Source organism: Trichomonascus vanleenenianus, assembly GCF_965637985.1.
Source record: "Trichomonascus vanleenenianus strain CLIB 3782 genome assembly, contig: TRVA0_013S, whole genome shotgun sequence".
Lineage (NCBI taxonomy): Eukaryota > Fungi > Ascomycota > Dipodascomycetes > Dipodascales > Trichomonascaceae > Blastobotrys > Blastobotrys vanleenenianus.
Window position 1 is genome coordinate 1 of NW_027481874.1, and position 13,889 is coordinate 13,889.

Here is a 13,889-nt window from a genome sequence, read left to right on the forward strand (position 1 = left end):
TAGAAATCGCAGTCCTGGATACCGTCCTTCCCCCTTATATTCTGCACCAGTCGGAATCATGGCTCGATAATTGCACGATCGTCGCAACAGCCTTTCTGGTAATCGTAACCGCGAGCAAAACGTGTCACTTGCTCTGGACGTCGTTTGATGAAACTGCCTGTCCAGTTCTTCCCGACGCGTCGCATTCCGCTCTTCGCGAGCGGGACATTGGCCATATCTTCCACATCCGCACGCCGAAGCAGAAATCCTCGCCAATTCTGTTACAAGATGTACTCGACAACTACGTCCTCTTCCGTCGGAGTCAAAATCCGGCGCCCGTTCCAGCTTTCGCCTTTGAACGTACGGCCTTTCATTCTTTGCCGGACGCTGGCTTCTGCCACCTCGTAACGGCTGGAGGACTGCCGGATGCGCAATTGCAGTGTCAATTGAATGGAATTGATCGCTCAATCGATTGTATTTTTTCGCATATGCTCATCCGTTGTTTTTGTACTAAAAAATGCGTCGTGAAGTTGGGGGATAGGTTGTGGCCAGAAAGTGCGTCGATCATTGGGGTGCGTCGGTCGACGGTGAAAGATCGAATGGTCAAAGGAATTCTATTGCAGGAAGGAGGGATTAATAAAGGATCCCAAGCATAGCACTGGATGGTCGAAAACGGTGTGGTTGAGGAAGAAGGACGCGTCGACCACGAAAACGCAGATTCATCAAGGCGGCATCGGACGGGTTTGCGGCTCTGTGGCATCTGTTGCAAGACCGGCCATAATGCAAGAATGGGTCCAGAAGCTGAAGAAATAGATAGTTTAAGAGATGCAAGCAGTTTTAACTGATTTACGTAATTTTTGGTGGACTTCTGGCGGTTTGTAGTCTTGAGGTCCAAAAAAGTGTGTCGGGCGATGGGGTACGTCGGTCGATGGTGAAACACGTTAATGATATACCGTTACAATAATGAGTGTTAATAGATTCTGATAAGAAAAAAAATTAAGTTTACTAGATTACCGTTCGCTATGAAACTGCTATTCACATCATGTAGCCCCAGTATACCAGTACACACAGTTAATGGCAGTAGGAGGTCACTTATTAATGTATCATCGGTATAACCGATTATTGAGGAAGAGGAAACCGGGGTGGCAACAGTTAATTCGACTAAAAGTAAAAGTACAGTTAAGCAATATTGAGGGCCATGAGCGAGGCGACAAACGTCAAAATAAGCCGCGAACGCACCTCGTTGATATCCTCTGGAACAATCCAAATAAGCGCGCCCAGCTTTCGCGCAATGGAGATGGCCAACTTGGCATTGGCATAGTGGTCGTTAGAAACAAGGTCGTAGTCAACATAGCCAGGCTTTAGGCCATTGAGCACATCAAGCAGGAACACAGCACTGGCAATGTTGGGGTCCTTAAAGGACCGCACAGTCGCGCTCTTGCCGCCCTTGCGAACCTGCTCGTGCGCCCACTTGAGCATGTCGGAGTCAGTAATCTCTCGGCCGTTCTTAGACAGGCTCTGGATGGTGAGAGCAATGTTTCGCCGCATCAACTGCCACACGAGACCGAGGGTCAACGTCTTGTTGCCGTCAGTAATATCAGCGCCTTCAATACCGACGAGGGAGAACTTGTTGGCCTTGCCCAGCTCGACGGCATAGTTGGTGTTCTCGACCGCCTTGAATCGTGACATTTCAACCGGCTCGCCCTCGTGGATTGGCCGCTTGTTGACGAACCGCTGGTTGATCGAGCCAGGGATGACCTTATCATAGGCCTGAAGCAAGACAGTGCCGTCCTTAAGGTCCTCAAACAGGCTGATGACCGGCGGATCGACTTCAAGCGAGTTGAGCCACAGCGTAAACACTCGCGCCTCTCGCTCGCCCTCGGCGTCAAAGTCCTCAATCTCGACATGCTCCTCTTCAGTAATCGGCTCAAGACCCGGGTGGGTGTTGAACAGATGGGCGACAAACGCCAGGTTCAGCTTGGGGTTGCCAGCAACCAACGCAGTTGGAGTCAGGTACTTTCGGCATTCGAGCTTGTCAGCGTTCTGGAGCACCTGCTCCGCCCGTTGTAGCAGGTCTGGAGTCTGCAGAGGCGCCTTGGAGCAGAGGTTCGACGCCAATTGGTTGAGCAAAATAGTGTAGTTCTCGCCGTCCTTGACGTCGCCACTAAAGTTGTTAACCCTTCTGTGCCAATTCGCCGCCTTGAGGTGGTAGTTGAACCACCGCAGGAGGATCTGCTCTGGAGGCAGCCGCAAAAACTGCTCCAGCGTCTCGTCTTCTTCCAACAGCCGGTACAGCTCTGGATGGAGCTTAATATCAATCTTGGACAGCAGGCCTCGTCGAATGATCTGCCAAATGAGCCCAAGAATCAGGTGCTCACGACCATCAATGATGTCCTCAGCATGCACGTTTACAACTACGCAGCCAATACCCTTGGCCGAATTGATGACTATGTTGGCATTCTCCGTCATCTGGAAGTTGTTGAGCGCCTTGCCCTTCTTGGGCAGGTTCAGGACTCGAGTATCAATGGTGTCCGGAACCGAGTCGTTGATGAGCTTGGAGAGCACCAGGCCGTCGCGGCACTCGTCAAACATCTGGAACGTGTGGGTCGGGAACGGCAGGCGCCCGCCAATATCGGCGTCGCCGGCCAGCACGCTGTTGATGTGTCGCGTGAACTCGGTCCGCTCCTCCTCGTTGATCGTGTGCGTGATGCCCTCGGAGGACCCTCCGACGACAATGCGCGAGCTCGTCCGCCGGTGACCGCCTGCCGAGTCATCGCCGCCGCTGCTGCCACCCGCTCCGAGCCCAGCCGCCTTGGCCGGCACCGGCGGCTTCTTCTTGAGCGGCTTTGGCTCGCGCAGCTTGGCCATGAGCTCGACAAAGTCGTCGAGCTCGACCCGCCCGCTGGCGTCCACGTCCACCGACTTCATCGCGGTCCGCACATCGTCGTAGGACGCCTCACCCGAGTCGGACACCGCCTTCACGACGGTCTGCTTGTCTACGTAGCCATTGTCCTCAATGTCAATCCGCCTAGCCTTCAGTTAGCCCTCCTCGGATACTGGGGCCCGGTTGGGCAATGACTTACTGAAACTGGTCCACCAGACCGAAAACCTCCTCCTGCGACAGTTGCGGGAATTTCCTCTGCTCGCCGTTAGCCCCTGCTTCAATTGAGCGGTGAACCTACCTGTAATTTGAGCACGTTCATTGTGTCGATTGTGGGTGTTTAAAGGTGGTGGGTTGCAGCGGGGTTCATTTTAATGTCGCCTCTTGCGCGGCCCGGGGGGCCATTGTGGCAGTGAGCATCATTCACCATTATTTCCGCAGGTCGAACAATGTGGCTTGGCTGACGCCCCATTATATTTCTGCATGGTAAGTACATTACGTAGATTGTAGGGGATTGTTGTAGCCGCTTTGGCATATGTTGCGGACTGTAGAAGTGCCACGGAGTGCCAGTAATAGATCTGGTAGAATTATTGGTGCCGTCGTAACCGAGAAGTAGCCATGCCGTGGTGCCACCATTTGAATGTATAATATAATTACCAGGAACAAACTCAATTGTGCTCTATTAGCGAAGTGTAATTAATAGGGTCAGCATTTTACTGTAATGTCTCGAGTATCACCACTCAATTGCAATGTAGGACAATGGTTTCATATGTATCGTCAATAGTGGTATATATTTAGCGGGAGTTGGTATTGGATTGCTACTGGGTCTCTATATTCATTGGTGGTACTTCTAATGTATTTTGAACTATCAAAGTTACTGGTAGCAGCTGTGAAATATTCTAGCGTGGTAGAATATTTGTGGAAGTTCGGTTCCATCGAATTACGAAACGTTTCCAAAGAATTCATAAGCAGTTCTTTTATCATTTTATGATATTCTTACTGGTTCTGGTTGATTACCGGTACGCAATTGGTTGAAAATTATGCCTACACTACCACGGCACCATGGTACATACCTGGTATTACACCGGTACAGTAAAAATAAATTAATAAATAAATGAATGCGAAAGGTGGCTGTGGGGATGCGACGAGTCGGCAGATCGTGTGTATAGGCTAATCAATTGAAAAATATGTGTGATTAGCCTAACACAAGACGTCTTGTCTAAAAGCTAGTTAAGCGAAAGAATTATATTGGTTCAACCAAATGTAGCTGAATATTACCGGTAAAGGGGTACAATGACTGAGGCGGCGATTCCGGCCCTATTGAGTTATCTATAACGCGTCTCATACACCCATTTCCAGTATATAATTTTATCTGTGAGAACCAATTAGTAGTCAATCAAAAGTAATCCACGTTTGTTAATCCAAAAACTAGCTCTTTCGTCTATCCAATAAAATATTCCCACAACAGCAGGAGGGCACAGCTAATCTAATACCACTTTCGCTCTATAACCTGATCCTTAAGCCGGTCGACCCATTCCAATCGCAGCGACTCAATGTACTCATAAAACTTGGACGAATTCGTCTTAAAGTTTAGCTCTTCCTTGACAACCTTCTCCCTGCCAAACATGTCAGTTCCCGAACCATACTTGGCCATCATGTCGTCCTTTTCCGGGTCAGCCCTGAGCGCAGCCCACATCGGCGCATTCGCAGCAACCTCCGGCCAAATGCAATGGAATTGGCTGCCCATCAGTCGACAGATATAAAACATAAGGAGCATACCGAGATACATGGCAATGTTCAGCGTCGGCACAAAAGCAGAAGACTTGAAAATCCCTGGATGCACAACCCACTGCTGGATGCTATGCTTCTTATACAGCTCCTGTGCCGTCTCTTTCTGCAGCATCTCGATCTCGTACTTCGACACCTCGTAGCTCTTACGGCATGTCACCAGCTGGAAGTCCTCTTCATCAAGGTACTCCGGGGTAGAAATCGCTGAAGAGAACCAAATGACACGCCCGCCATTCTCCAACTGGGGGGTAATCTCGTTTATAAGGAACCACGGCGATAGCACGTTGGCCTGGAACACGAAGCCCATTCCATCTTCGCTCTTCCTCCCCACGCCCTGCAGCTTGAACGTGCCCTCGGTAAAGGCTCGCACAGGGCGAATAAAGAATTCCTTCGCCGCCTGGACGTAGTCAATGCCCACAAAATGAGACCCGCTCGCGTTGAGGAAGACGTAGTCGATGTGCTTGAACCGCTGCTGAAGCTGCTTCGCCGCGTCCAGCATAGAAACCATAGAAGACTGATCAAACACAAGGTAGTCAAAGAAGGTCAGCCCCTGCCGCGGGTGCTTTTCCAGGTACTGTCGCAGCCTAAAGATCGGCTGTTTAACGCCAGGGAAGGTTCGACTGGTCAGGACAATAGTGAGCTTGTCTTCCGACGGCAGATCCGTCATGAGCCTCTCAGCCAAAATCGCTGCCAGGAAGCTGTTGGCACCTGTTATAACAGCAACCCGTTCACGCATTTTCACTATCAGATAAGTCGCGATTTACACGTTAAGTTCAGGGGGGGGGGGGGTGAGAGATGCGATGATCGGACCACCAAAAGCCTCACCGATCATCACCTCCCCCCCCCTTCATTCACTTTTCATTTACGGGGAGTATTCTAGAATGGAATTCGCATTTATTTAATCGATTAACTTTTAGTCACTAAAGAATGTAGCAGGGTAGGTTCTGGGATATTTCGCTTAATAGTACAAGGTACTATTATTATTGTAGTATGGTAGGATATACCCTCAATTTGGGCCGACAAAATGGGGATTCTCTCAGATCTCGTCTGGTACCAATCCCGAGTACCACATTTCGGGAAAATCGGGAACGTTTGTAGCGGCTATTATCTCTTGCGGCAGCAGCTAAAGTGGAAGTCGAAATCGAGTCGCCAGACCTTTCGTCCGCATCGTGGGCATCTTGTGTACTCCATCTTGAATAAAAATCGATAATGGATTGAAAATATGTCTATTAGTAGTTGGCTACATCCAGAATGCCTCTTATTTATAATCGTCCTCCAAATACCGCATTACACAGCTAGATCAGTCTAGTGAATGGATGTATCATATTAGCCCTCAAAGTCAACCAATTGAAACTTCCTAGTCCAAGCAATTGAGACTAGAAAACTAGAGCTGAATTTGCCAAAAAGCTATTTTGCCTCACTGCTCTTGTACTTGAGATGATAAATCATGAGCTCAACTGCCTGAATGTGTTCCTTTCGTGTGAACCCGCCCTTGATAGGGGGCTTATACGGGTTTGGAAGACCTTCTCGAAGCATATCCTGGCCATTGGAGCCCGTAACGCTATCGGTCATTTGATACAGCCGGAGGTGTTCCACAAGATAGTCAAGGATGTCGTCTGAAGAACTGGACCGGCACCGCAGCTTGCTCAATTGGATCCGGTAGTAGCACTCGCGCAGCACGGAGAGCACCTCATAGTACTGTGAAAAGTGCAACCTCATCACCTCCATCTGGAACTGCAGAGGCAATGCCTGGATAGTGAGATAGATGGCCTGGAAGCGCGTGACGCACCCTTTGTTGATCGAGAAGAAGGCGTTGAGCGACCCCTGGAAGAGCGGTAAGGTCTCGAGCTTGCCGTTCCAGAACGGCATGTCGGCCCTCAGAGAGGTTGGCGCGACTTCAACTGAGGTCGCGGCATAGTCATCCATATCGACGCTGGCCGTGTTCGCAAGGCAGTAGGACCCCAATCGGGCGTGGCAGTGCCATTCGAAGGTCGACGAGTACTCCGACTGCGCCGCCTGGACCTGAGTAGAGGTCGTGGTCATCGTTCCAGCAGACATATTCTGGGGCGGGGCCCTTAGGGAAGTTTGAGTGGACCTAGTTACAGTCTGCGAAGAAGACATTGATGAGTGAGAGGGAAAAAAACCATCCTTCGTGCCCTCATTTGGCCGTACGAGTAGGTAAACGCACGAGTCCGCTATAAATCTGCCACAGGACACGGTGCATAATGCATGATTATAGCCCTACATCGATACCTCTGCTTCTCCACAAACAATCACGCTATTTACTATAAAGCCGCCAAGCATCGTCAGCTAGCACTGCAGTATCTATAAAATGAATTGGGCTACATAAAATAAAAACTGGAGAATCATTTCCGTAGTTTTCAAATTCACTTCACAGGTAAATATGCAGCTGAAATATTTCATTAATGCATTTAATGCGCTTCGCTCTCTCGCATAAGCTCTACCAGCCACCTTTTTAATTTTTATCCCGATGTGATTCCATTCGTTATCAGGCGTAGCAAAGCATTGAATGGCTCTAGTAATTTAAAGTTGTCGGGGGCAAAGCTGTCCTTTAGGGATAGACAACCGGATCTCAGGGGTTGGCCCGACTTAATGAACAGGCGCCAGGAAATTAAACATTCATATAAGGTAGCATGCTACCAGTAATATGCACCCGAAGGCTTGGAAAAGACGTCCACTGAAAAGTGACTGCATATTATTACACGCGGCTGATACTGATATACCAGCAGTTGCAGGTGATAACTTAGTACGGTGCCTAGTAAGATAGAATTGGGTATCGCTTGATTAGCTGGCCAAGGAATGAAAATCATTAGAGTTATAGATAGATTGCTGTAGACAGCATGTATATAAATGAAGGTGCCAAACCGTAGCAGTGCTACAAAACCAAAAGAATGGGCCCTGTCAGACGAGGAACAATAAACCGAACAGTGCATCTGCGACCGCCGGCTCCCGCTATGGCCATGCCGTATCGGCACAGAAGATACAGCCCTCTGCCTGTATACGGCCGGGGCCAGCTTGGAAATCTCCGTCCATACGCAGACGAGCTTGAGCTGCGTAATGCAACTCGCCGCAAGGGCCTGAATTTTATGGACTGGTGTTTAATAGTCGAGAAAGTCCTTTTGGTGGCATTCTGTGGTATTTGCTCTTACTTGATTTCCCAGAGTCGGGCGCCAAGAGGTGTAGTTGCGCATATAGCTATCTTCATGGCATGTATGATGGTTGAATGCGTGGTCGTTTGGGCAATAGTCGCGAGCCGGCCACTCTCTCTCTTTTCAGCAGGGCAGTATGCCATGCTTGATGCCATCCTCGTGGCACTTACTTTAGTTATTGGAATGGCATTTAAGAGTCCGTCGTCACATAACAGCCACCGATTGATTCCGTGGATCTTCTAACTATGGCTGCCCCGTGGTTCTGTTAACTGATTTTGGCTATACAATTGTGGAAAAAAAACAATTACAAACTATAAATTAAAGACTTAGTCAAGTCGAGCAAGGTGGTGCTCAAACAGCTTCTTAGCCCGGACCCACACTGGAGCAGTGTCCCGGTCCTTGAGCTGGAACAGAGATGGCAGCAGGGCCTCGGAGAAGCTCTCGCTGGCCTCCCGCGGCAGCAGACTTGGCAGGTGGTCAATGGAGATGACGCTGAGCCGTGGGCCAGCAGTGGTTGGCACATCGGTAGTTGGATGGGTGAAGGTGGTGGCGATGTCATACACTGGAATTGGGTTGTGTGGGTTGGTGGTGTCGGCAGAGACATCAACAATGACGGACAGCTTTCGGTCTGACTTGTTAAGGGAGGCCATGTCGACGAACGGTGGGATTGGCTGCGACAGGTAGATGCAGTTGACAAAGATGTCGGCGTCGACAATCTCCTGGAATGGACCGCCCTTGGAGGTCTCTGCCATGTCCCACTTGATGATGTTCTCCTCTGGAAGGCCAATCTTTCGCAGAACGTCGACAGCGCCCGAGCCGCATCGGCCGAGAGCACCAATGATGAGAACCGTTGGCAGCTTGTTGACCTTGGCGAGATCGGCCTTGATGGCGTCAACAAGGTCCTTCTCGTATGGGTATGGCTTGATGGCGCCGAGATTCTCGTGCTTGCCGTGGGTCTGCTGGAACACCCAGTTCTGGACACCGAGAGCAGCGCCGGCGAAGCCGGCGTGGAAGCCGAACGCGGCAACTCGTCGGCCCGTGTCGTCCTGGAGGAACTCGAGGTCGTACAGCACGCCATTGCCTCGCTTGAATCGGCCGAGCACATCTTGCCAGCCGGCCTGATCCTTGTAGCAGTGAGCGAACTGGATGTGCTCGTGCTCCAGCGGGAAGGTGTCGGCCTCTGGGAACTCCTTGAGACCGAAGATGATTCGGTCCTTTGGAGCCGTCTTCCAGCTGCCCTCCTCGACAATTGTGGCTCCAATGGCCTCGAACTCGGCAATGTCAAAGATTCGCTCCGAGCTCTTCTCGACGTAGACGGTGTAGCCCGCGTCCATGAGCTTCTTGGCCGTGGTTGGAGTCAGCGCGGATCGGTGCTCCAGCGGCTTGAGCTCAGCTCGGAAGTGGATGATAGTGGATGGCATTTTTTTGATTTTGTTACTGCAACAAAAGGGTCAATGAACGACGACTGTTGATACTTATAAATGAAATGATCGGGTCCGAAGATGTATGTATGCACGTCCTTTGAGGCCCCTTTTCTGCTACGCGAAACGATAAGAGTCATTTGGATCGATGCGGGCGAAATTTTTCACTCACCTGCGCGGCGCCCCGCCGCAGTCCGATCAATTATATCCTTCTCTATACTTCGGGTGGTGTACTACACTGTACTGACTCACTATAAGTGCATAACTAATAGAAAATGTATCTCCAGTAATAATTGTAATGATATTTGCGAGTATAAAAATATCTATTATAGCTACTGTGGTTATTGTCCCGTAAGTTGGTCCATTGGAGATGGTGGTGACTTTGTGTGGTGGGGTGATTGAGGGGCAACACTTATAACGTTATCTATTACCGGCGTATTATCAACCACCGGCACTGCATTCATCAAGTTACAATTGAATTTAATACGTAAGTAATTGTAAGCTGTGTTGATGCTTGCAGGTGATTTGCGGGTAGAGTGTACAGTATTTGTATGCAGAAACATTGGTGGGGGAACTGATACTACGGTAGTGCAAAGTAGAGATGGCAGACGGTTATCTACTGTAGGAAACATTCTATTCACAGTAAAATACGAAAATGACTATAGAATAGAAATGATTTATGACTCTATGGTGATTAGTAGCAACACAAGATAAACTAGAGTCCAAATTACTCATTGATCTGAAAGTAAGCAGGCGGTACCAGTGTTATCATTGAGTAACTGCGTCACGGGTGGTTCCTCAAAAGTTACCTAGTTCCTCAAACAATGCCATTCCTAGGTACCGGTACTATTGAATTGAACTGGCCATTATCATTCACCTCAAGATTTTCCAGCTTATACCCGTTGCTTACTATAAGTATTTGATGGCAGCAATAATGAATTACCGGATGAAACCGCTCAGTGTAATATCCGGAGAAGCTTGGTGTTCGTTCTTTCTAGTACACTGTACAAGCTGTACCTGTACTATAGAATGTAGTTATAAGCAGTGACTGAGCTTGATTCGAACAAACGCTAAGTAACACACCAATGTTTATAATTGGTTTCCTATAGCTTTTGGCCCCACCCACTGCTGTGATGAATTTGGTTGATACTTCGGCTATAGAAGGATGGAGAATGGTACGTACATTACTCTTATGGGTACTGTCGCACCACCGACACTGTCCCTTCATAACTGTCAATAGGTTACCTCAACTCATCTCGCTTATAATTCTGATAATATTAATATCATGGCACTATGGTACAATACTTTAAGCATTCATCAATTGCACCTACGATAGATAGATAGATAGATAGATAGATAGATAGATAGATAGATAGGTGCCCTTTTGGTAGAGCGGGCGCGCGTACGCGCGCGTATATAATGTACCAAATTAGCCAAATTTTGGTGAATTTGTAGCGCGTTGAAATTTGACGGAGACCAAAAAGTCGACACCAGCCCATAGTAAACCCTGCAAAACATGTCGCGTCGGTACCGCCAGTCGTCCAGACACACGGGTCAATATCTGACCGATCTCGACGATAAGATCAAGGGCTGGCAGCGCGAGTGGACGAGCCCTCTGCTGAATGCCGCCGCCGCCAGCGCTCCGGCTACGGCTGTCACCAATGGCAGCGCAACCAAGTCGCAGCAGAACACTCCGGCGCCCGGGTCTGAGAGTCCGCCCGCCAGTGCCGCCGCAGAGCTCAATGCTGCCAACAAGAAGCTCTACTCGTTTTCGGTGAAGATGTGGGTCCGTGTTGACGAGGAGGGCGTCGCTGTTGAGGACGGAGATGCCGGCGATGTGCTCGATCTGAGCTCCAGCACGCAGCGGGCCAGGATGGTCGACGAAGACAAGAGCAAGAGCGAAGGCGGTCTTACAGCTGCGGACATTCGAGGTGCTGTTGGCGGCGAGGCCATTCCTGGTATTGTTTCGGCTCAGTACGACACTCAGAAGAAGGAGGAGACCCCAAAGGAGCCTTCCAGGGAGCCACCGAAGGAACCAGAACCTACACAACCAGAACCCGAGAAGACGGATGAGAACAAGGAGGAGAGCAAGAGGGAGGAGATTAAACAAGATGAGAGCAAGCCAGAAGAAGAGAAGCAGGAAATCGAGGAATCAGCAGAGAAGCCCGAAGCGCCAACCGCTGATAAGATGGACGTGGACGAACCCAAGCAGGATGAAGATGTGTCCATGGAGAATGCCTAACCCGTATATTTATTATTGTACTTTGCAACTACTCATGATTAATTGACAAGAGTGAAAGAAATTGTTATACACCAACTCGTGTAATTGCTCTGATTATTTGTAGCCTGTAGTTACTCATGGTTATTTGATTAAGTGGTGAACGAATTTATTCTATCTTGTGCTAACTCACAGCTTTGTAATTATTCATGAATATTTCATAAGAGTGAAAGAATTTATTCTATCGTGCTAACTCTTAGCTCTTCTGTCACTTCTACACTTTCCTCGACAATTGTGACCTCATTCGTTACCTCCATAGTCGATGAGACTGGCATCGCTTCATTTCCTGCTTCCATAGCCGTTGGAGTCGCCTCATTCTTTGTAGCTGGTGGCGTGGCATCAAGAGCCAATGATGGGTCAGGAAGCGTCTTGACGGTCAAAAAGGACACCCCTCCCAGAGCCGTTTTCAAGGCACCCTTCAAGGCATCCTCATCCTTCTGGGTCCATGGATCGGGTATCTCTGAAAACTTCATCTTCTTGTAATTCTCCTGGAATTGCTTGTTCTTTTGTCGCAGCTGTCGCAGCTTATGAGGTTCCCCGGAGCCGGTCCATACAATAAGCGCCGTGTCTTGAGGGAGCCCGTCATAGAGCCTTTGGAGGCGCTGGTTGAGCCGCCGATAGCCCATTTCCAGCTTCTCTTGGTCCGGAGGGGCATTGTTATCGTAGTTGTTAAGCCACCCAGCAAGATGCCCCAATTCGTGCAGTCGTGCAAATACCAAGTCGTTATTCTTGGCACACTGCAGAACACCCTTGACGATGTCGTCGTCATCTGCTCCCAGAAGGATGTCCCGGGCGTGGTCCTCGTGCCATCGCGGCAGCTGCATGTCGACGACGGCAGTCGACTTTTCGTACTTCCGCAGCCGTTTGGCCAGGTTGGTGTGGGTCTCCTTGACAAGACCAAACGAACGGCCCATTGACATCTTCAACTGGGCGAGATTCAGGCTAGCAATGGCATCTTCCGTCGAATCGTGGCCACGAACGCCCTCCTGAATCGTCTTCTTCATGTACCGTCCGGCCAGCCACTTAAGTGAAGGCTTCCACTTGCCTCCACGAGGGTTACCGTAGCACAGTGCTGTGTCAATGACCCGAGGGTGCCGCAGTTTCAGCACGGTTAGGTCGTTTTCCAGAGAGTGGCCTACTAGTACGTCTTCACTCGACACGATATCTAGAATAAGCCGCTGGACATCGGCCAATTTTGTCTCGACTGGGTCCAGCATCTCTTTGGTTATGCCCGAGTACCGCGTGAGATAGTCTACAATGCCGTTATCTGGCTTCACGAGCTCGTCGATGAGCACTGCACCTTTATCGTCGACTAGCGTCACCCGTGCCACTTCTTTGCCTAGCTTCGTGTCGCACATTTCACAGTCAAGGCCAAACATCTTGACGCAATCCTCTTCTTTATTCTCACGTTCAAGCTTTATTGTATCGAGCCACAGTTCTTGTAGCTCTTCGGGGACTTCCAATCCCTTGACTTCAGGGTGGATGGGGTATCCGTGGGCCCTCATGTCTTCGAGAGCAAGCACCATGTCATCGACAGTAAGCGTTTCAGACTTTTCTTTAAACTGTTTTTCATACGCTTTCTTCTCCTCTCTGGAAAACGGAACCGTCACAAACGACTGGACAGGAGAGCTCATACCATCTCTTGTCGACGGAGTCGCAGTCGGCCACACCTGCGAGAAGGTCTCCTTGAAAAACGGGAGCACTTGACACTCGCTGATCTCCGCAGGGGCAAAGGAGTTGGCGGATTTGAGGCCAAACTGCTCGGGAGTCAGCCCAGGTACCATGACTGTTACGACCCGCTGGATCAGGTCTTTATTACGCACGCTACACCATCGTGGGCCGATTCCCTCGGCCAGTATGTACAGTACTAGATCGCGCAGGTCCTATCTCCAGAGTTAGTTTACTCAGAACTCCCTCAACCTTCCTGGTAGTTACATACAGTGATATTGATTTTGCGCTTTATCAGCTCAGGATCGCTGCGGATAGCCGGAGGAAGCAGGTGCTTCTTCTTTATCTTCTTAACCTTAGTTGCCTCGGGGCTCCTATCCAGCGCCCGCTTCCCGTTTCTCTCTACGTCCCCCATCGTTATTCTCGGCTAAAGGTCTTTATCGTAGTATGCGAATAAAATGTTGCGTTGAGCTAATTAGGTCTATGATCCCCGATCACACTATCCGACAACAACCCGTCCACGGTCGACAATAGAATTTTGACAGCTTTAATAAAGATACCGAGAGAATCGTGTAATCAGTTGATTCCAGCGGGTTGGATTCAAATTCGCTATAAGAAGCTCAGCTGGATTATTCGAGACCGGTTAGTGGGAGGTTTGGATCGGATCTGAGATCATCAAGCAACGGGGAAACTGACGACTAACA

At 49.6% G+C, this 13,889-nt stretch overlaps 6 protein-coding genes across 6 annotated transcripts; 1 reads left to right on the top strand and 5 right to left on the bottom strand.

Moving 5' to 3' along the window:
- Positions 1 to 1,158: 1,158 nt before the first annotated feature.
- On the bottom strand, positions 1,159 to 3,182 carry SAC6 (fimbrin; the record flags this gene model as incomplete). The annotated part of the gene is made up of 3 exons (XM_076684078.1): positions 1,159 to 3,007; positions 3,063 to 3,118; positions 3,162 to 3,182. 3 exons carry the CDS (start codon positions 3,180 to 3,182, stop codon positions 1,159 to 1,161), a joined length of 1,926 nt encoding a protein of 641 aa, XP_076541553.1.
- Positions 3,183 to 4,346: 1,164 nt separating this feature from the next.
- On the bottom strand, positions 4,347 to 5,384 carry ERG27 (3-keto-steroid reductase; the record flags this gene model as incomplete). Its single annotated transcript, XM_076684079.1, has 1 exon — positions 4,347 to 5,384. One exon carries the CDS (start codon positions 5,382 to 5,384, stop codon positions 4,347 to 4,349), a length of 1,038 nt encoding a protein of 345 aa, XP_076541554.1.
- A 671-nt stretch (positions 5,385 to 6,055) lies between these two features.
- Positions 6,056 to 6,706, bottom strand: TRVA0_013S00144 (uncharacterized protein; the record flags this gene model as incomplete). Its single annotated transcript, XM_076684080.1, has 1 exon — positions 6,056 to 6,706. One exon carries the CDS (start codon positions 6,704 to 6,706, stop codon positions 6,056 to 6,058), a length of 651 nt encoding a protein of 216 aa, XP_076541555.1.
- A 1,438-nt stretch (positions 6,707 to 8,144) lies between these two features.
- LYS1 (saccharopine dehydrogenase (NAD+, L-lysine-forming)) lies at positions 8,145 to 9,239 on the bottom strand (the record flags this gene model as incomplete). Its single annotated transcript, XM_076684081.1, has 1 exon — positions 8,145 to 9,239. The coding sequence occupies one exon, from the start codon at positions 9,237 to 9,239 to the stop codon at positions 8,145 to 8,147; it is 1,095 nt and encodes a 364-aa protein (XP_076541556.1).
- Positions 9,240 to 10,755: 1,516 nt separating this feature from the next.
- TRVA0_013S00188 (uncharacterized protein) lies at positions 10,756 to 11,481 on the top strand (the record flags this gene model as incomplete). The annotated part of the gene is made up of 1 exon (XM_076684082.1): positions 10,756 to 11,481. One exon carries the CDS (start codon positions 10,756 to 10,758, stop codon positions 11,479 to 11,481), a length of 726 nt encoding a protein of 241 aa, XP_076541557.1.
- A 212-nt stretch (positions 11,482 to 11,693) lies between these two features.
- RNH70 (Rnh70p) lies at positions 11,694 to 13,600 on the bottom strand (the record flags this gene model as incomplete). Its single annotated transcript, XM_076684083.1, has 2 exons — positions 11,694 to 13,400; positions 13,457 to 13,600. The coding sequence occupies 2 exons, from the start codon at positions 13,598 to 13,600 to the stop codon at positions 11,694 to 11,696; spliced, it is 1,851 nt and encodes a 616-aa protein (XP_076541558.1).
- Positions 13,601 to 13,889: the final 289 nt, after the last annotated feature.